Raw genomic sequence first — 22788 nt, forward strand, 5'->3', positions numbered from 1 at the left:
TTTGGAATTTTTTTTCTTTAATTTTACTTTAAAATTATTTTTTTTCGAAAGACAGACAAAATTTCTGACAAAATATTTTTTTTTCCTTTAAAATTCTTCCCAAAAAACCTCTCGAAACAAAGTAAAAGAACAAGAAAATAAAATTCGAGTACGTTCCTTCATTAATATTCATGCGTTGCACTCAGACAATTTTCGACAGTTCTTTGTCGTCTCATTAATTGATTTGATGCCAGCATCAAAAACTACTGATTCTCGAATAATTACCGCTGCCAGTATTCCTCGATGAATTGCATTATAAAAATATTCATTGACTCATCTCGCACGAACTCGCGACACGCAATAATTGGAAAAGTTAGTCTAATAAAAAATATGCCCCAAATAAATTTATAGAAAAAAAAAATGTCAGAACGCCTGCTGGACTCTTATGCAACTAAATTTATCACGGAAAATAAAAAATACATTGTTGAGCGAAAAAATTTGACAGAATTATTGTGAATTGATGGCGAGGAGCATTTAATGATTAATTAACGTCAAAATTTTATTTTGAACAAAAATTTAAAAATAATAATTTCAAAATCAATAAAATAATTGATAAAATTAAATAAAATAAAAAAATAATTAAAAATAAAAAAATCGATTTTAATTAAATTTTTATTTAAAAAATAATCTGAAAATTATTTTTTTGTTCTAAAATTTAATTTAATTAAATTTTAATAATTTATTAATTTTAATTAATTAATTATTTAAATTAATTTAAATATTTTATAAAATTTTATTTAATTAAATGAAAATAATTATTTAATTAAAAAATAATTAATAATTAAATTTATAAAAATAAATAAAAAAAATAAAATAATTAATAAAATTAAAAAAATATAAAAAATAATTTAATAAAATAAAAAAATCGATTTTAAAAAATTTCAATTTAAAAAATAATCAGAAAAATTTTTTGTTGCAAAATTTTATTTAATTATTTTTTTTTAAATTTAATTTTAATAATTTATTATTATTAATTAATCAATTTAAATTTTAATTAAATGAATTTAATTTTTTAAATTTTTTTATTTAATCAAATTAAAATAAATAATTAATAATATTTAAATTAAAAATTAATTTACAAATTTAATTATTATTTTTTTTTTATTTTCATTCTAATTAAAATTTAATTAAATTAATTTAATTTTTTAATAATTTAATTTTTAAATATTTTTAATTTAATTATTTTGTTTAATGTAGAATTAAAATGACATTTTTTAATCCTTGAAGAACCCCAAACAATACATTTCACGCCCGAATCGATTCGCATTTGATCACAATTCGATTAAAAAATTGATGTTTTCAGTTTTCAATCAGTTTTCAGTCAAACTGCATGTCTTTCTCGTACAGTTTTTGATGTCGATTAACTCTATTCTGCTGATTTTTTGTTTGTTTTTGTCCACTCGACGCTTCGTGTCGCGGTTAGAATTTGAATTTTTTAGCAAAAAAAAAGAGCCTCGAGAGTCGCTCAATCAATTATTCAAAATATTTAACGCAAAAATAAATCTTGCTCGCAGTTCCCAGCTGCTTTTAGTTTTTTTAGCTTGGCTCGCATGACCCACAAAAAAGTATCCAACTGATAAATCCTTGTTAATATTAATCCCTTTAGTGTTTCGTGTGTGAGTATTTTTCCTTTGCTGGCGCGCAGTAAGAATGCACTCGAGAGAACCACTTATGCTTATGAATGATTATAAACTATTACATGCTGTGCTTCCAGTTGCTGTTTTTTTTGCGTCTGACTCACCCAAATGAACACATGTGAGGCTAAAAATGCAGCAAAAAAAAATAAAATTATGGACTTGTGATGAAGTATGAGCAACTATGAAGCTAGAATTTGTTGTTGTTCGCATATTTTCATATTTTTTAGCTGCAAATTTTTGTGCAACATAATTCAATGTAAGCAGTTGTCCGTGCACGAAAAATATTTGTGGTTAGCTTCCTCCTTCGAGTTTTATGAATAAATGATATTAAAAATTTTTCGTATTTTATTATTTTTTGACCTTTTTCCGTTTTTTTCGCTATTCAGAAGAATTTTATTTATTTATTTATGTTGCGCAAGAAAATCTATGTATCGATCGATTGGATTTTGTCCGAAGATATCAAATTTCTACCACATAATATTTTTTTTGACATGTTTTAGAGAATTTTAATGGTTTCTGGTTGACAGATTGTCTATCCGTGAATTAAAAATTAATTTGAAAAAAAAAAAAAATGTTGAAGAATTTAAATTATTTCATGACATTTTTTGAATTTTAAATAAATATGAAAATTAAAAAAACTAAAAATTAAAAAATAATTCAATAAATAATTTTAAAAATAATTATAAATTATTATTAAAATAAATGCAAAATAATTTTAATTTCAAAATAATAAAAAAAAATAATTTACGAAAATTTTTAAAAAATAAATAAAATTTTAATTGATTTCAAATTAACAATTTATGATTTTTTTTTAATATTATTTTTTTTTTAATTTTTTTTTTGAATTTCTTTTATTTATTTTACCTAATAAATAAAAATTAAAAATTTTTAAGAAAAATATAAATATTTTTTTAAATTATTAAAAACTAAAAAAAATAAAAAATTTTCAAGAAAAAAAAAATAAATTAATTTTAAATATTTAATAAAATTTTAAATATAAAATAAAAATTATAAAATTGGATAAATTTTTTTTTATAATTTCAAACAATTTGAATCTCAAATTAAAAATTAAGGAAAAAATATATATTTTTTTTAATTTTTACTGAATTAGATTTCTGAATTGAATTTCTAAAAAAAAATTTAGAAAATTAAAATTAATAAATTTTGAAGAAATTTTTTTTTTTTAAATTACAAATTTTCAAAAAATTGAAATTATAAAAAATTAAAAGAATTAAAAGATTTATACATTAAAAAAATATTTTTTTAAACCTACAAAAGCTTACAAAAATTTCTTGTTTTTCAAAAAATAAAAAATTAAAAAAATTATTATTTACATTTAAAATTTTCTCAATAAGACAATTTAATAAAAAATTAAAAATTGAAATATTAAATATTTTTAAATAAAAAAAAAATTAAATAAAAAATTTTAAACTAAAAAAAAAAATAAAATTAAAAATGCACTTTAATGCTTTAAAAAAATCATTAAAAACTCATTTCTCGCTTTTCACTCGACAAAAAATTTGATTGACTGTTAAAATCCTATTTTATTATAGAAACACAAAACAAAAATAACGAAGAATGTCTAGCAAACCGCAATTTTGATTTTTATTTTATTTTTTATTTTATTATATTTTTCTCTGTTCACCTAACAACATTGGTAACACGACTCACAGCAATTTCTGCGTCGTACAAAAAAAAAAAAAAACAAAAATTGTATAGAAAAATGTGTAATAACAGTAATAATAAAATAATTCCTAGACAAGGCAATTATTGTGTGTACTTTTAACCTTTAACCTATTTTTTGTGTGTTTTTCTGAACTGAACTTAACTTCAGAGTGTTGAAAAAAGAAAAAAAAATAATAATAAAATTTTATCGTCACTCTTTTGTCCCGCGACTAACTCAATTTGATTCTTGATTCGATTCAATTTATATCAATTTCTCGTCTTTTTATTCGAGTCGTCGATATCTTTTTACACACTCGCACGACGACGACGACGACACATCGGGCACAAGAAAAGTAATCACGCTATTCAGCAATTACCTCTTGCTTGGTTGGGTTAAGTCGAAAAAAAAATCAATTTCGGTTTGATTGATTTTTTCGGGGCATTTGAAGGACAGCTCGAATTATATGGAGTTGACTGGTTTTCGTCGCTAAAATTTTTTGATGAAATTAAAATGACATGAATTTACCACACAGAGATTCGTTGCCAAAAAATTTAAGTTTTTGATATTTTCATTACAAAGAACGTCAAGTAAGTAAATCACAAAAGCCCGACCTACAAAACTCCAAACGATGCCAATTTTGATTTTCTTTCATTTTATCTACTGAACTACGAAAATGATTCTCTTCTCTAATTTTTTTTTGTCGTCGTCGTAAAAGAGAAGACAGGAAAATTATCTCTGAAAATGCAGCAGAGACATGTAGGAAGAGTTTGTGTGGCATGCATATAAATTGCAAGAACATCAATTACAATGTCAAAATCACTCAAGCACGCACGAGATATCTAAATATTCCGAAGAAAAGTGTGTGTATCATCAATTTTTACTTTATTTTTTACTTGTGTGTGCCTTAATTTTTGCTCTTTGTCGTCATGTGCAGTGAGAGAGATTGGGAGGAAAAGTAGAGGTCGTTTAATGGGTTTTGTGCGAAATCATCAGTGTGGAAATTGTCAAATTTTTTTTTTTGGTTTAAAAGATTTAAAAAAAAAATTTTTTTTTTTTGTCTTTTTTGCTTGGTTTTTAAAATAAAATATTTTTTATAAAAAAAATTAATTAAAAAATTTTAAAAAAATGAAAAATTAAAATAAATAATAAATAAAATAATAATTAAAATAAAATATTAAATAATATATGAAAAATATTTTTTTTTAAATAAAATTTAAAATTAAAATTAAATATTAATTAATAAATGAAAAATATTTTTTAATAAAAAAAATAAAAAAAATTGTTAAAAATTAAAATTTAATTTTTTTTAATTATTAATTAAATTAAATAAATTTTTATTTTATTATATTTCTAATAAGCATTTAATTAATTTTATAAAAAAAATTTAATATTTAAGAAAAATAACAAGATAAATAAATTTTTGAACTTAAAATAAAAATTAAAGAATTTTAATTTAAAAAAATAATAATTAATAAAGGGAAATTTCATTAAAATTTTTTTTTCAATTTTAATTTAAAATATTTTTTAAAAATTAAATTCAAATATAATTTGTGTTTTAATTAAATTTATTGATAATTTTAACAAATTTATAATCTTCTTTTAATCCTTATTTAATTTTAAAAATAATATTAAAACATTAAGAATTTTTAAAATTATTTACAAAATTAGAAAAAAAAAATTAAAATGAATTAATAATATCATATAAATATGTTTTTAAATAAAAAATAATATTTTTAATAAAATAATTAAATATAAAAAATTAATTTATAAAAAATTAAATTAGAAAATATTTAAATTTATTTGATTTTTAAATCAAATTAAATTATTATTAAAATTAATCTAACGAAAAAACAAATAAATTTAATTTTTAATATAAATAAAAAATTAATTTTAAGAAAAATTTAAATTTATTTAATTTTTAAAATAAATTAAATTATTCCATTATCTAAAGAAAAATAAAATTAAGATCTCTAAATTTTTTTAAATACAAAAAAATCTCTTTCTACCTTCCTTAAAAAGGCAAATACACGATCATTAAATAACTACCAGCCTTAACCTTCATAAAAATCTCTCTTAATTCGACACCCTTGAAAATCACAAGAGAGAAAAAAAATCATAATTTATTTGATTTTAATGAAGAGTCTCGTCGACCCTTTTTACGATCACTTTACTCGCACGAGAGAGAAAAAAAAACCCTTTGATGATGGTACATTAGCTGACATTTAATATCCCTTTTCCCGCATAAATGACGCGTTTCTTTTCATGTTGAAATTTTTTTTTTCATATATTCACAACAACAAAAAACGAAAGAAAGAACATTGTATCAAAAAATTTGCTTCAAAAAAACCTCCTTAGGCCATATTATTAATTTAAAGTTGTATTATTTTTTAATTCATTTTTTTTATTTTTCGTCTTTTAAATTTCCTCAAGTGCCCGAGTTAAATATTCATTCCGCTTTTTTTTTGTAAGGTCTCTTATTACATTGTGTACAATATTGTTGAAATTTCGCTTTTTATGACATTTTTTTTACCCTTTTGTTAAATTTATTGTTTGACATTTTAATGAATGAGTACTCAACTTTGCTTTTTTTGTGAAATTATTTCTCTTTGAAAGCTTGGATGAGAAAAAAAAAGATTAACTCGTAATAAAAAAAAAATCCGTAATCCGCAAAATTAATTTTATAAAGTTTTACCGCAGAATTTCGCGCGCAAAATAAAATCAATGTCCGCAATAATACTCAATTTGTGTCATTTTTTGTCCTACTTTTTTTTCTGGCTCTTCACTTAATCCGAAAGTAATTACTTTTCAACCGTAAAATGGAATTAGCTTTGTGGCGGCTCGTTCGTGGCATGCCAGAGCGAAGGACATGACAAGAAAGAAGAAGACAAATACAAACATTTAATATTATTAATGTTTACTCAGTTCCGCATTTATTTCCTGAGAGTATTCATTAATGGATTGAAATGCGAGAAAAAAAGACAAACGAGCGCGAGAGAGAGGAAAAAAATGACAACTTCTATATTTTTTCTAAAGTTTCTTCATATTTTTCTTCTTTCTTTTTATTTATTTATTTTTTTTTATCATAAAACGCGCGTCACCTTTCTACCTACCACGAATGCGAAATGAGGAAAGGTACGCGATAGAGAAAAAAAAGAAAAATAAAATAAAATGTTGTTTTATCTTATAATAACCTAACATAAACAACATATAATGAAATAAATTGCTTATATCTTTCTGTTTATTATTATTATTATTTACCGTAACAAACATTATTAAATTATCATTTACGCCTCCATGTCGCGCAAGATCGAAAAAAGTCTTGAGAGACGTGCTCAACTTTTCAACAAAAAAAAAAATAAACTTTTGAAGCGTAGGTCGCGCTGATGTTAGATCACGCTGATGATGATGATGGAAATTATCAAGGATGTTCGCGATAGAAAATAAACATTTATTTATCAGGCTGCAGACAATTAACTTTGTTGTTGATTTTAAATGAAAATGCACCTCGAGGAATTAAAATATTTATCTGTGATGCGATTGCACGATAAAGAAAGACGACAACTGATTTATTGACAGACTAATTACTGTTGTTTTAGATCGCTTTGAGAATTAAATTGAAGATTTTATTAAAGAGTAACGGAAGAAATTTGAATTTAACCTAAAATTTTGAATTTAAACTGATCTAAAAAGATCTTAAGATCGGAGAAAAATTTTGATCTGATCAGATCATTTTTTTAACAAATGTTAAATTTATGAGATTGTTTTTTATTTTTTAACATTTTCGAATATTAATTATAAAAAAAAATTATTTTTGAAAGAATGCCGCGTTTTTTTTAATTTTTGGCGCCTTTTTCAAATTTGGCGCGTTTTTACAGATTTAGTTGCTCTCATTTTAATGAAATTTAAAACTTTTTTTATTATTTTGCGACATTTTAGAATAATAATTTTGCAAAAATTAAATTAAAATTTAAAAAAATAATTTTGGCGCATTTTTAAAGATCTGATGCGTTTTTTCTTGAATTCGGCGCGCTTTTTCTAGATTTGGCGCAATTTTGAGTTGTTTAGATTTTATTATAAAAATAAACTTTTGAAGAGTTGTTAAATGAGGTTTTTTAATATTATTTTTCGACATTGTTGTTTTTTGCGCGTTTTTGATGATTTGAACATTTTTCATAAAATTGGCGCGCTTTTACAGATTTGGCGCCATTTTTAGTTCTGATGCCATTTTAAATTGTTTTTATTTAAAATATTAAATTTTAAAACTAATTAAATTTATAAATTTAAATTAATTAATTTAAAATTATTTAATTTATAAACTTAAGTTGATAATTTTTAAATAATTCTAAATTTTTCCGAAAATTTTCACATCCTATAAATTTTTAATAAAAATTGAATTATTTAATTTTTGAACTCATCTGAGAGCTAAATGATCTCATAAACAATTCCTTGAACTTTGATAAAAATCTTAAAAAAATTGAAAACTGCTTCAATTTACTTGAATTTACTCGAATCATTAAGGTTCATTGCCTCAACTCTCAAAAAATCCACAGACAGCAAACCGCATTAAAAACACTTGCAATGTCTGCCACTTTTAGTGCACCAAAAACGCGTTTCAACAACGAAAAAAAAATTATAACAAAGTATCCACAATTGCATCGCTCGACTGACAACATAACCACCGATGTAATTTTTTCTTTCGTTTCGTGTGTATTTTGCATCTTTTTTCTGCAACAAAAAAAAGTTTTTTTTTTTTTTAAAAACGCGCCATATCTACACACACAATTCCTCCTCCGATCTTAATCATCATACTCCTTTCCCTTCATTTTTATGTTGTTTCATGTTCTTTGCTTGTTGTTTTTATTATTATTATTATACTCCGACATTAGTATCGTCATTTGTTGTTGTTGTTGTAATTTTTATTGTTCGCTGTCTTGTTTTGCTGCTGCTTCTTGTATTGACGATGATAATGAAACATCATGTGCCATTTGGTAATTTTCTGGATTTCTTCTGCTTCTGTTTTTTACCGCATTTTAAAGAAAAATGTTAAATGGAGAAATTTACTTTTAAAAATTTTAAAATGTGCATTGGGGCAAAATTTGAACTTATTTTTTTTGAAGAAATTAGAATATGGATTGGGTTCAAATTTCATATTTAGCTTTAGGTCAAAGAGTCAAATGTGTTTCAGGTTAAAAAAGTGAAAAATTCATTAAAGGGACATTTTGTTATGTGCACTGGGGCAAAATTTGTATTGCTTTATTTTGATAAAATTAGAATATAAAATGTGTTGAAATTTCATTTTAGCATTAAGACAAGCAGTAGAATGTGTTTCGGGTCAAAAAAGTGTAAAAATCATTAAGCAGACATTTTGAATTGTGCACTGGGATTCGTTAAAAAAAGCGATTTCTTTCAAATTTTCTGACGCAAACTTTCTAAAAAAAATTCTTTAATGTTGATTATACAACAAAATGCGGGAAACACAGGGATTATGGTGCATAACAGCGAACACGGGAACAACCGAAGCGTGAGTGTCTATTACATTAATTGCTTCGTTTAATTTACATCAGATACGTTTTCATTACGTCTCATTCTCTCTCCAAGGAACGAGCTTGGTGCGAATAACATTTCCCTAAATACATAAATTTTATTGTCGTCAAAAAATTGAAAGTCAAATTAGCTTTACTTCATCATCCATCGTCGTTGTCGTCGTTGTTGCTGTCATGTGCTTCCATTAAGCCACACAAGCACTCCAACATTCGCCCAAATCATAAAAATATGTAAATACATGGCATATTATAAACTTTTTTGCATGCAAAACATCTTTTTTCCTCCCCGCATTCCGTATGGTAATGAACGAGAAAAAAAAAGTCTCACATACACTCTTTTTCTTCTTTATTATCGGCATCATCAACGTTGTCGGAGAAAAACAAGCATAACATTATTATATGGTCTATTTGTGCGCTGAGGAGATGAAGACGAAGAAGGAGCAGGCAACAGCAGCGATCCAACTAACCAGCCCAAAAAAAAATGAGAGAAAAGTATATGCACGACGACGACGAGTAGACGAAAAGCCATAAAAATGGAAAAACAGTCATAATGAAAATTTAAAATTTATGAGCTAACGATATTACGATGTGTGTCGGTTTGGGTACGAAGGCATAACAACAAACAAGTGTGCGAGTGTATTTTTGAAGACAAAATATGTACAACATCTAACTAATAGTATCCTTATAGTAATAGGCAGGAACAGTAAAATTTTATTTTTCTAAGTGAAAAAAAAATTAAAATAAATTAAATTTTTAGGAATTAAAAGAATTTTTTTTATAAATTTTTGAAGAAAAAAAAAATAAATAAAAATCAGATAAAAAAATTAGATAATTAAAAATTTCTAAAATAATCTTAAAGAAATTTATTAAAAAATCTAAAAAAAATTCAAAAGTTATCTAAAATCCAAAAAAATGTTTTTTTTAAAAATAAAAATTTAAATTAGAAAAATAAATATTTAAAATTTATTTTTAAAAAGGCTTTAATATTTTTAAAAAATTTCTTCAAAAAAATCCAATTTTCATAAAAAAATTTATAAGTTAAAAAAGGGTTAATGTACAAAAAAAATCTTAGAAAAATATTTTAATTTAAATTAATTAAAATTTAATTATTAATTTTTTTTATTAAAAAGAAAGTTTTAAAAATTAAAAAAAAATATATATATTTATAAACGGACTTAAAAAATATAATAATTAAATTTAATTTAATTATAAATTAATAAAAAAAAATAATTTAAATACAAAAAAAAATTATTTAATTTTTAAAAACATTTTATTTTTTTTTTATAAATAAATTATTTAAAAAATTATAATTCAAATTTTTTCATTTAATAATTTATTATTTTTTTTGTAATTTAAATAATTTTTTTTAATTAATTTAAAATTTTATTTTTTTATGATTAATTGAAAAATGAAATTTAAATTAAAATTTTATTTAATTTAAAAAAAATAATAAATTATTGAATAAAATTAAATAAATTATAATTATAAAAAAATAAAATGTTTTTAAAAATTAAAAAAAAATAAATAAATATTTTTTTTTGTATTTAAATTATTTTTTATTAATAATTGAAATTAAATTAAATTAATAATTAAAAATATTTTAAAAAATAATTAAAATTAAAAAAATATTGAATTTAATTTTTTTCTAAAATTTGCTATTTTCTTTCTATTTTTATAAAAATAAATTAACAAAAAATGCAAAATTTTAATTAGAAAAAAATTTATAAAAATTTTTAAAAATAATTTAATAAAAAAAATCATTCTTTTGTTCCTTCCTATAACTGAAACACTAATATCTCGCTCATGTATACAAATTTTCCTTCCTCTTTTCCACGAACATACCCAAATACATGTTCCTTGCTCATTTAAATAACTGTTTCATTCTGTTTTATTTTTTTTTTGCTACATAGATTTTCGCTAAAAAAAAAACAAATGCGCACAAAAAAAACTGTTTATCGACTAAAATTTGCATCGAAAATTTAAATTATTTCTAAATACGTGCCATTAACCTGCCATTAGCATTAATCAAAAAAAAAAAAGTAAAAAAACATTTTCCTCTTTCCGATAAATTGTAAACTTTTCAATTCTCGTAAAACTCGGAAAATTTTATTCTCTGGTTAAAATGTTACGATTTTAGCTCATGTTTTATTGTTTGATGCCGAGCAAAAGTTTCGGTTGACATTTTATGCGATTTACAACGTCTTAATAAGTATACAGCCAGATAGAGCGGGATAACGGCAGAAAACAACACAATGTAAAAGTTTAATTCAAGTAAAAAAACTTTTAGATTACAAAATTTTACAATCCAATAATTTTCGTGTGTGTTGAGATTTTTGTTGTTGTTGTTTTCGAAAAGACGTGAAATATTTTTTTTTCTTCGTTCGATTTTCATCGAGAACCCAATTTATTTGTCGCTACGTTTTCCGTTTATGACTTTGAGTTTGGAAAGTCATAAATTCAAGCAGCGCATGTTGCCATGTCGGCACAGTGCATTAAATTCGATCACATAAATTATTAGATAACGTGCATTTATTTTATTATTAAATGGCAAAAAAAAATTTTGACAATGTCGAAAGTCGTAAATAAAAAGTTCTTGTCGCGAAGTTCAATGTCCTAGTTGACGACAGTTTGTCTGCATTGAAAATTTTTTTTGGAACGAATCGACACACTTTCCTCATGAGGGAAAGAATGTGCAGCGGAGTGTTGACACACGACCCTACTTATGGGCATTAAATCGCATTGCATTGGGAATTACACTTTATTGCATTATTTAAACATTTATTATATTTTATAACAATTCTCCGCTCACCCTAATTTTTTTTCTCGTTCATTGAAACAACGCGCCGCTATTGTCTTGCATTTGACATTTATATCTGTTGCGTTTTGTTTGCGTCTGGCATATCCGTGTGTGAAGTGTTGTATTTTTTTAAATAACAACAAAAATTATAGAGAAGGGCCATCGTGGTACAATGATATGCCACTTATTCGAGAATGAACTCGGGGAGGATGAATTATTGCAACAAAGTAATCGATTCCGGGTAAGTAAGACGAAATATTTTTTCTTTCACATATTTACATTTTTTTAAAGGACATTTTTGCATTGTGATGAGGATAAAAATAGCACATAATTTTTTTTTATTTTTAAGGAAGATGCAACTAGTAAAAATATTTTAATTTTTATCTATAAAAACGTAAATTTTATTCAATTTTAATTATTTTTTTTATTTTATTTAATTTAGTTTAAATACTTTCAAAATATCCAAAATATTTAAAATTAATTTGATTATCTTAAAATAAATTTATTTATTTTTTTTTTAATTTTTAAAATTAAAAAAAAAATAAAAATAAATACCTAAAAAAATAAAATATATTTTTTTTAAATTACAGCAAAATTAAATTTAAAAAAAATAAAATCGGGATAAAATTATTCAAAATATTATTTTTATTATAATTTTTTTATTTTACTTTTTAAAAATTTCATTAAATTATTTTAATTGTTATTTTTATTTTTATAATGTTTAATATTTTTTTATAATTTTATTTTAATTTTTATTTTATTTTAAAAATTTATTTAATTTTATATACATTTTTTAAATTAATTTTACGTAAATTTTCTATTTATTTTTTTATATTATTTTATTTTTGATTAATTTTTATAATTCATTTTAAAAAAAGTTTGCAAAACTCGAATTATTTTTTTATAATAATTATTTTTTTTCTATTTTTTTTTAAATTATTTTTTATTTTATTTTAAAATTTTTATTTAAGTACTTTATATTTTATATTTTTTAAAAAACATTTTTCAATTTTTTTTTGATTGCCAAATTTTTTTTGATTGCTAATTTTTTTTTATTGAATTTAATTTTTTTGTTCAGTTTGTTCAATTTTATTTATTAAAATTTTTTATAAAATTAAAAAAAAAACAATTTTTTAATTCCAATTTTAATTTTCTTTTAATTTTTTTTTTTTGTTTATTTCACATTAACAATAGAATTTTATTTTTAATTTTTTATAAAAAATAAAAAATCAATAACTTAAAATTATTTTTTTGATTCTCGAAATAATATAAATGCTTCAAAAATTTCTAATTAAGTATATTTTAAATTAAAAAAAACTTTAAAACATGAAACACATTTCCTCATTGCTCCATCCTTATCCGAACAAAAAAAAACATCGAACTCAAAAAATATCCTTTATTATTTTTGTGAAAAAAATATATCCACAAAACTTTTTTTTTTGCCATATTTTTGCCTTTTTCATCCCCAATAAATACTTCGCCTGAACGAAAAAATATATAATAAAATAAAATAAAATAATAATGGAAAAAAGTACAAAAATATTGACGTAGGACTTCTAACTCTCCGAACTATGTTCGGTATGTACCTATGTCTCTTTTATTCGTCCTGCAATGAACGTGTTTCTATTATTATTACATTTTTTGTTCAACAAAAAAAAAAATTTACAATTCAATAGATTATTGATTCTATTCAACAAATTTTTGTAAAAAAAAATACTCGTACAACTTTTATTTGTGGATGTAAAAAAAAGGTAAAACCATTGTAAAAATATATAATAATAATAATGTTTGATGTTCGCAGACAGAAAGTCTACAACTTCACCACTTGACGAATGTTTTTTTTTTCTTTCGAATTTTAACGTATTTTTTTCCGGAGACAATCAAAGTAATTTTTAGGTCACAAAAATAAAGGAAAATTTTTTAAAAAAATAAGGAAATATGAAAGTAAATCGACTGCGAAGTAATTTTACGGTGACAAAGTTGATAAATATCAAAGAAAAAAATTCTATAAAAATATTCTTAAAAAAGAATTTGAGTAGAAAAATTTAATTTTTTAACAAAAACTCGTAAAAATGACTTTGAAACTTTCCTTGTTGGTGAACGGATGTCCTTGCCTCTTGCCATGTTTACCTCATATACAAAACAACCAAAATATCGATTTTCTCATCATTTTAATAAAATAACAATATTAACTTACTCGATATAATATTTTTGGTATTTTGCAAGGAATTCAGCCGACACAAAACTTTTTTTTATCTAACTTTTGGGAAAATAACTGCGGAAAAAAGGGTGAAAATTTTCGACATGCACGAACATTTCATTAGAAAATAATCGTTTTTTGCCATCCCCCTTGTTTCCTCGCGCGTTCCAATTGAATTCCTCATCCATCTTCCATCCACATTCAATTTCCAGACATTCAAATTTTCTATTCAATTCAAACTTTGCCCGTATTTGGGAATTGTATGAAATTGTATCGATGGGGTGTCGGTCGAGGCAGAATTTTTACAGACATCTTCTCTTTCTCTCTCCCTACCGCAACAACAAACATATTAAAATATTATTAGTGTACTTGGAAGCGAAACAAATATTTTTTGTTGTTGTTGTTGTCGATTCGTTCGAACAATGGATTGGAGTCTGACGGAGGACAGAGAAAAAAGTAATTATTAATGGTACTCGAAATTGAAAACAATTTTTTTTTTTTTTGTTTTGTTTGTCATGCGAGTGTGTCAAATTTCATGTTTTTTGTGTGTTTTAGATGGTTTCGTTCAAATAATTGCCTTTCAGAGGGAAATTTAGTGGATATCAACCCTTTTGAGGCGTTTAAATTATTTTTTGTGACGCATTTTTATTTCTGAGAGCTTCTCGAAGTGTATCAATTATTTTTTTAAAATATTTAAATCTTCAAAAAGTTTATTTAATTTCAAAAGATGTTAAATTAACCTCTGAAAAGTAAATTTAACATCTTATGGAGTTAAATTAATTCTTTGAGGATTTATGTAAATTACCGTAATGTAGATAATTTGAAGAGAAAAAAATGTTTTAAAGTTAAAATGAAACTGAAAAATAAAGAAAAATTAAGAGAAGTCTTATTTTAAAGGGAAGAGAAAATATTTTTTGTTAAATTTTTTACTTTTTTAATACTTTTAATTAAATTTTTTTTTTAAATTAATAAATTTAAAAAATTTAATATTTTTAAAAAAAAATTAATATTTTTTTTCTTATTTTTTTTATATTTTTTTTTTATAAAAATATTTACATGATAATACAAAACTAGTTAAAATTTTAAATTTTTCTGTTAAAAATTTTAAAAATAAAAATTTGAAACAAAAAATTTTAAGAAAATTTTCGTTAAGTGAAAAAATTTAAAATTTCTTTTAGAATTATCTACCTTACGGTAATTTTTGTTTTAAATTTTTCACTTCGAAAAGTTTTCAAAAAAATTATTTTTATAATCTTAAGATTTTTTTGTATTTCTACAAGAGATTAATTTTACACTAAGATGACTTACGTGTTAAAATAATCTCTTGAAAAAACAAAAAATAAACATTTGAGGTCTATTTATTCATTTTTTAAAAATCGATTTTAACGAATTTCAAATAAATTTTTTTTTTTTTTGAATTTTAGCTATCATTTCATACTCGTTAATTTATAGCTTTTACTAAAAATTAATTAGTAGACTTTATTTTGAGTATGAAAAGATAGCTCAAATTCCAAAAATCGATTTTATTGAAAATTCGTTAAAATCGATTTTAAGTAAATGAGGTTAATTTTAAATTAATTTAAATATTTTTTTAATTTTTTTTTTAATTTAAAATTTTTTTTTTTATTTAAATAATTTTTTTTTAATTTAATTTTTTTTAGGTTTTAATTTTTTTAATTTTTATTTTTTTTTTTAATTTCTATAATTTTATTTTTTTTTTCAAATTTATTTTATTTTTTTTTTATTGAAATAATTTTCATTTTTTTTAAATTTAATCAATATTAAATATTTTTTTATTTAATTAACTTTAAACAATTTTTTAAAAATTTTTATAATTTTAATTTTCAATCAATTTCAAATTAATTTAAGACTTTTACAAAATTTAGTCTTAAATTAATATCTCTAATAGAGCAAAAAATTGTAAAAATCATCCCTTTTGAGCCCTCTGAGTAAACAAAAAGGGATGTCAACGTCAGTCAATATTTACAATTGTAACTGACCCGACTGATGGGGGAACCCCTGGATATTCGAGGTCGTCTCAAAAACTATAATTTACCTACAAATTTTTATCATGTTTTTCCAATCTTCTCATTAAACATTCAATGTTACACAAACAAACTATTTAAAATAATAAATAAACAAAACGAGAAGAAGAAGAAAGATTCAAATGAGAATAACCAGAAACATTGCGCCGAGCTATAACAAGAGAAAATTTACATGTTGATCAATATTTACACAAGAAAATTTGTACTCTTTCTTTTCCAATACTTGTAGAGGTAGATCTCTATCGAATGTCTCCATTCACATGTGCCTTACTTTACTTACGCCTACAGCTCGAAATCCATGAGCAAAGTAAAGTAATCACTATATAATCGTAAAATAATGGAATTTTAAAGGAACGAGAGAGATCTATCGGAACCGCATTATAAAGCACAGTAAATATTGATTAATATTGCATTTTGCGCCCACATTCGAACATTTTTACTATTTGTACTTGACATGGCTCGTGTTTGACCATTTTTATTATTTTTTCACTATTAGCTTAGATGAGTAGTTCAAATAAAAGATTTTTTGTGTACTCATCTCGTGTGCATTATCATAAATATTTATGTAAAGTGCAACAAATTGTGTGTGTGGTCCATGAGTTCAAGAAAAAAATATGAAGGCTTACATAATAAGCCTCTTAATATCAAAAGACAATCAACACCTCATACATCATTCCGAAAAGTACAAGTACGACGAATGAACATGTTAACATCAAAGACATTATAATCCTCCTTTAAATTTAAATCAAATTTATTATTTTATCGATTGCCATGTTCGTAACTAGCTGTATGGAGCAGAATGGGTCGCAATGTGTGGTTTGATATGTTTGCGAGATGAAAATGATGATTTAATTACTTTCTATTGATCGAGTTGTGTGTGTTTGTGTTTGCCTAATATTTATATAAGCAAATCGAATCACATGGCGATTAATTAGTAAGGAGGTTTTCAATGAAGAGTTTTTGTGGCGTAATTAGTTTCAACGGGAATTTGAACAATACAATTGAATAGTATTAGAATAGCTTGAAAATTTTTAATAAGAATCAACAAAAGAGTTCTTTCAATATTATTAGTAAGCTTCAATTCGATGAAACGAATGAGAAGAAATCCTTATTGGAAGTAGTTCAATTTAAGAGCTTTTAAAATTAATGAAAAAAGTTCCTTTATCATTTCAGCTTTCGATTTAAAAGGATTAAGGAGATCTCAATTGATTCAAAGGTCACAATAAACTCATCAAAATCACAAAGTAAATATTTCTTATCAGCTTTCTCAAACCTTTCTTTTTTTCAGACCTTCGAAGAATCGTCGATCTGATAATAGAAATTTAGAATTTTAAAAGTAACTAACGATCATCTGATTGAAATCAACTCTATGTCTCTTAATCGAATTAAGTCTAATTAATAACTTAAGTAAGATTTCAACCATAAAGGAACAGAAAGGATTGCTGGTTAAAGTTGAAATCGAATTCTTGGCTAATGTAAAGCATCGAGGGATCAATAGCTTCGTAGAAACTGGCAAATTGAGTTGAAAAAAGTCTCTTGATGAGTTGAAGATGCTCTCAAGGTTACATAGAGGTCAAATCAGATAATCCTTTTAGTTCAAGGTTGTTATCAATATGACATAAGAAGAAAATCGAGTTTTCAATTTCTTGTTCTCGAAGTAATTACGAAAAGTACTAGTTTACTCTCTGAAGGATTTAAAGCAAATTCTTTTTAAGAAAACCTGATCCAATTTTTCATCGCACTAAATGACAAAACAAAGAACATAGAACACCAAAACGAAAAAATAACTGATTGGTCAACATCATCTGTAAAAGATGGATCTATCAAAAGAGTTAAGAAAATTAAAAAATTCTGACTAAATATCTGAAGCTCAATTCAAAAATTCAATTTTAGACTTTCAAGTAAGAAATTGAGAAATTTTCAATGAGCAAAAATAAAATGATTAATTTATTTCTTTTTAAACGAAAAAAATTAATTAATTAAAAATTAAATTTAAAAATATTCTAATAATTCAAATCAAGCCAATTTCTCAATGTTTCGTGATTCGAATCGTAATTAATCGATTTTATTACAAATTAATTTACAGCTTTTTTTTTCATTTCAGTAAAGCGAAGCTCGAATCGTCTGCACGTCAATTCTTGTCTATTTGTTGAAAATGGAGACATGGAGCCCATCACAAAGGCGTCTGTCGAAAACAACGCATTGAATGATGAATTCAAAAACACTGGCTCTTTGGATATTTTTAAAAGAGAACTGAAACGAAGTATTTTTGAAGAGAGCGATGTTTTCTATGAATTATCTCCTTTTAAGATTTTAAATTAAGTAGAAGTATGTGATGTCTTGTGTAATTTTTTTTTTTGTCGAAAATATTATATTGATTGTGTTAAACAAAATCGATGTACCTCGAAAGGATACACAATGTTATGGGAGTAACGATATGGACTTTCTTTGAAAAGAAAATACTAAAAAATACTAAATTACTTAATATTTTGTCAATCCAATTTACTATTTAAACTTTATCACAAATTAATTTAAATCTTAATTTTTATTAAATTTGATTTCGTTGAATCAATAGTTCCTTCCTGATTTTACAAAAAGCTCATATAAAAGATTTATCGATCGAATCTAATTCAATCAAAAAACCTCAGGTTTCTTTAACAAGATCTTCTTTCGACAAAATAAATACTCCAAAACCATCATTTAACAGAATCATTCTTTCATGTATCAAAATAGTCTCAAATTTCGACCTATCTTGTCTAAAATCTTTATTCATTTTGTCTCATTTCTTTCTTTTTCTTCTCCTACAGTTTCTATTTGAGACATATCAAAACATCTCTTAGAATCTATCAAATTTCCTTTTCCTTAAAACAAAAAAATATTTTGACTACATGTTAACTTTTGCACAAAACTACTAATTAACACTTATCTTCCTTTTAAAAAATTTATGACTTAAACTATGAACATATGCAAGACTTCACAGCTGGACATTAAAACAAAAAAAAATAGACCCAAGAAAAAAATTATCATCATGACAACCAGCTAGGGACGCAATTCCATCTCAAATTACTCTCACAACAACAACAAATTTGTGCATAAAAGTCATCAAATATTCATTTCGAGTTCTAAAAATATCTCACAGGTGCAAGTCTATACCTGAAGTCTTTCTCATACAAAACAAACAAAAAAATCGAATGTTTCTCAAAAAGGAGCAAATAAAGAAGAAACTTACCTAAAATTGCTAATAATACAATCCATTTATCCATGTTGGTTATGTATTATTTATATATGGTTGTGGTTGTTGACTACAATTCTCTTCTCATTCACTATTTTTCATATATTTTTTTTTTATTTTATTTTTTTTTTAATTTGTATTAATTTATTTATTTTTTTTTTTGCTCTGCGAAACTTTTTCTTCTATTATTTTACTTATTATTGAATTTCTAAACATGTACCAGCACAAAATATAATGACATTATAGCCTTAATAGTATGGAGCATAAGTAAGAAGCACACAAATATAAATTTTATGTTGATGTTATTGTTGGTTCTTCGTCGTTTTCGTCGTCGTCGACGACGGTCTTCTACATGTATATATTTTTATTTCCTCCACTCTACGCTCCTTTTATTTTTTTTTTCGATGGTACCTCGCCTATAGAGAGATATACAAGCGGGCGATATACGAGGAACCACACAACTTTTTTTGTTTTATTATTGATTTTTTTTTCTTTCACTCTCTCTCTTTATATCAAGAAGAAGAACGTTTTTGGTTGTGTTTGGAAATTTTTCGTTGAATAATTTTATCAGAACGAACGAAAAATAAAGAAAAAAAAATTTCCTCGTTTTTCACTCGAATAATAATTGATAGTTGAATAATGAGGTGAATCGACCGCGCGAAATTACTTCGTCGGAAGTCGTCGTCGTCTGTTTTGTTGTTTCTGCTACTTTTTTTACGAGTATTGTGAATGAAGGAATTCACACGACCGACACGGCACGACGATTTGTTGTTGTTGTTGCAATTTTTATTAATTATTCTGAATTATTTGTAACACTTATGCACCTTTGACGTGCAAAAGTACACGCACTAAATACCAATTTTTTATTTATTTTTATTTTTTTCACGAATTTTTTTTTAATCTACGATACAATATTGCGTTATCCTTCGTCTTCTTTACATTTTTCTTTGAATTATTTTTCGTAGGTTTTCACAATTTTAATTTTTTTCACATTTTTTCGCGATTTTTCATTCAATTTTACCGAAAATCGGTTGAAAATTAATTCTTTTTTGATGGAATTCTCTCCTTCTGTCAGATTTCTTTGCTTTTTCTCTAGAAAGAACAAACAAAAATCCGAAGAGTTGTCTTCTGTGTGTGTTCACTCACAGACATTCAAAACTCAACTCAATGCTCGACTTTATCATTTATTGCATGAATGCTATACAACCAATTGCAACATACGCATACGGAAGATACGGGGATTGTCGAAAGTGTTCGAAAAATTCGATTCATTGAAGTTTTTTATGAAATCTCGTCATGAACCTCTTGAATGAAATTTTTTTTTGGTAAAATTATGAATGAAAAAATGTTTAATTTAAGAAATTTTTAATTAAAAAATGTTTAAAAATTAAATTTTTATTAGTTAAAAAGGAATTTTAATAGAAAATGAAGAAAATTAAGATAAAAATAAAAAGATATGTCATGCGCCTGTCTTCGTATCCTGCGTATTGAATGGATAGAGAAACATCAATGGATCGAGATCGAGTTTTTCGTGTGTGTGATATGTAAGTGAAGTTCAGATTTTGTCCGCTAGTCGAACAAAATTAATTAAAAAGGCTTCGTTGGAGTTCATTTGAGCGCATTTTGATATATTTTTAAAATTATTTTTTTTTTCTTTATTTAGAAAATTTAAAAATATAATTAATTAAAAATGATTTAAAAAAAATTAAAATTAGCTATTATTAAAAAAATTTTAAAATTTTCCACTATTTTTAAGAATAAATTAAAAAAAAATTATTATTTTTTTTTTTTTGTTCAAAAAGAAGTAAAATTTTAAAGGTTAGTAGATTATTGGTTTTATTGGAAATTTTTGAATTAAGTTTCAAAAAATTTCGAAATATTTAATTTTTAAGAATTTTGAAAATTTTATTTTTTTAGAAAAAAATTCAGAATATTTTTTTTTTTTGTTTTAAGCTACAGATTTTTAAATATTTGAATAATTTTATTGAAAGTGCATTAATTGACCATATTTTTTTCATTAATTTAAATTATCTTTTTTTATTTGATAAAAATTTTATTTTTTTTTTTATTTTTTAATTTATAAATTAAATTAATAATTTTATAAAATTTTTATTTAAATTAAATTAAATTAAAAAATTTTTAGTATAAAATTAAATTAAATAAAATTTTTTATTTTTTAATTATATTTTTTTTAATTTAAATTATATATTTTTTTTAATTTTAAATTATATTTTTAATTATTTAATTAAAAAAAATAAAATTGGATTGAAAAAAATTTTTTAAAAAATATTAAAATATTTAAAAAAATAAATTAACAAACAGACAGACATCAAAACCCCTTAAAAATCAATTTCCTATCAAAAATGCAAAAATATTAAAAAACTGTACTTTAACTACTCACCGCCAGGTTTAAAATTTTCAACCCCAGTTTCCAATTCGCTCACTTTTGTTTTGATTCTTCTTCAGAAAAACATGAGAAAAAATTAAATTTTCACAAAAATGCTCGCCATACGAAATTTACGCCTTAATCCTTTACAAAATGAAGCCTTTTGGATACAAGTAAGTCTCTTTTTCACATTTTTCATCAAAAAAACTAACTTAAATTCTTAAATTTCTTCTATTTTAGATTAATAAATACAGCTCCGAAACACAACTTCTGAAGAAGAAAGAAAGTCGCGAAGATGGTTTTATGGAAATGCCGGATCCGGAAACGATTGACAGAGATTGTAAGTTTCTCTTTCTTCTTCTAAATTTTGGATTTATTAAAAAAAAATAAAAAAATTACCAAAAATTATTTTAAAAAATCCAAAAAAAAATGTTACATAAGAGATTTTTTTGTAGACATTGGTCCTCCTGACAAACTTTCCAACTTGAGGCCGATTTTGCGACACAAACCTCAAAATGAAACCGACGCCCAAAGGAATTTACGTGAAAAACGTCTCGAAGTACAAGAATGGAATCAAAAGTTCTGGGCAGGTCACAATAAACGTTTCTTCGAGGAAAAAGAGGAATATATTCAGCAACACAAACGCCCAGGGGAGGATACGCTTCCCGCCGATGAAATGAGCAAATTTTACAAATACTTCCTCGACAAAAACTGGAAAATTCACGTTCTTTACAACATTTCGTGGTACACGAAGAACTTTTCGCTGCTCTTTTCCGCGCTGCACGTCAATCTCGAGACTGCCATTCGCAAAATTAAAGGAAAATAAAATCAAAATAAATTCAATTAAAAGCATTGAGTAACAACTTGTCATATTTCATATCAAGTTCGCATCCTTCAAATGTTCGCTTGATTTTGTGCACTTGACTCAAATTAGAATAGAATTTCGTTCGTGTGACGCAAATGCTTACATGCGCTATTCTAATCAGCTGCGGGCAACAAACTTCCTCGTCGTCGTCGTCGTCGCTGATTCAATCAAGAAAATTCATCGTTGCTCAAATTGATGCGCATTCAAGGTTTTTGGCGCGTTTTTAGTTTTGGGCATCCTTGAACTATTTTTTTTTTCGTTCTTCTAATCAGAAAAAAGAGCATATCTTATCACGGCCAAGCTGCGTGCGTTGATTAGATGAAACAATGTGCCGGTTATCAATTATGCAATCGAAATTAATCAAAAAATTTTGATTTA

The 22788-nt window shown here is 23.9% G+C and overlaps 2 protein-coding genes across 2 annotated transcripts in view; one reads left to right on the plus strand and one right to left on the minus strand.

The window, feature by feature from the left end:
- The window catches only part of LOC134835956 (transmembrane protein 132E), a 110726-nt gene extending 90422 nt beyond the window's left edge, over window positions 1-20304 (minus strand). Inside the window, exon 1 of the mRNA XM_063851011.1 lies at window positions 19157-20304. Coding sequence (XP_063707081.1) covers window positions 19157-19190 — 34 coding nt within the window. The 5' untranslated portion in view covers window positions 19191-20304. The remainder of the gene's footprint in view (window positions 1-19156) is intronic.
- Window positions 20305-21614: 1310 nt separating this feature from the next.
- On the plus strand, window positions 21615-22392 carry LOC134834894 (COA8 family protein CG14806, mitochondrial). The gene is made up of 3 exons (XM_063849699.1): window positions 21615-21718; window positions 21786-21885; window positions 22001-22392. The coding sequence occupies exons 1-3, from the start codon at window positions 21659-21661 to the stop codon at window positions 22369-22371; spliced, it is 531 nt and encodes a 176-aa protein (XP_063705769.1). The 5' UTR covers window positions 21615-21658; the 3' UTR covers window positions 22372-22392.
- Window positions 22393-22788: the final 396 nt, after the last annotated feature.

The sequence above is a fragment of the Culicoides brevitarsis genome, chromosome 3 (assembly GCF_036172545.1).
Source record: "Culicoides brevitarsis isolate CSIRO-B50_1 chromosome 3, AGI_CSIRO_Cbre_v1, whole genome shotgun sequence".
In the NCBI taxonomy this organism is placed as follows: Eukaryota; Metazoa; Arthropoda; class Insecta; order Diptera; family Ceratopogonidae; genus Culicoides; species Culicoides brevitarsis.

Excerpts from the sequence above, each read along its gene's own strand:
- LOC134834894 (XM_063849699.1), top strand. The coding sequence starts at position 21,659 with ATGCTCGCCATACGAAATTTACGCCTTAATCCTTTACAAAATGAAGCC. Across the intron at positions 21,719-21,785 it reads ATGAAGCCTTTTGGATACAA|ATTAATAAATACAGCTCCGA; the intron begins GTAAGTCTCTTT and ends CTTCTATTTTAG. Across the intron at positions 21,886-22,000 it reads GGAAACGATTGACAGAGATT|ACATTGGTCCTCCTGACAAA; the intron begins GTAAGTTTCTCT and ends ATTTTTTTGTAG.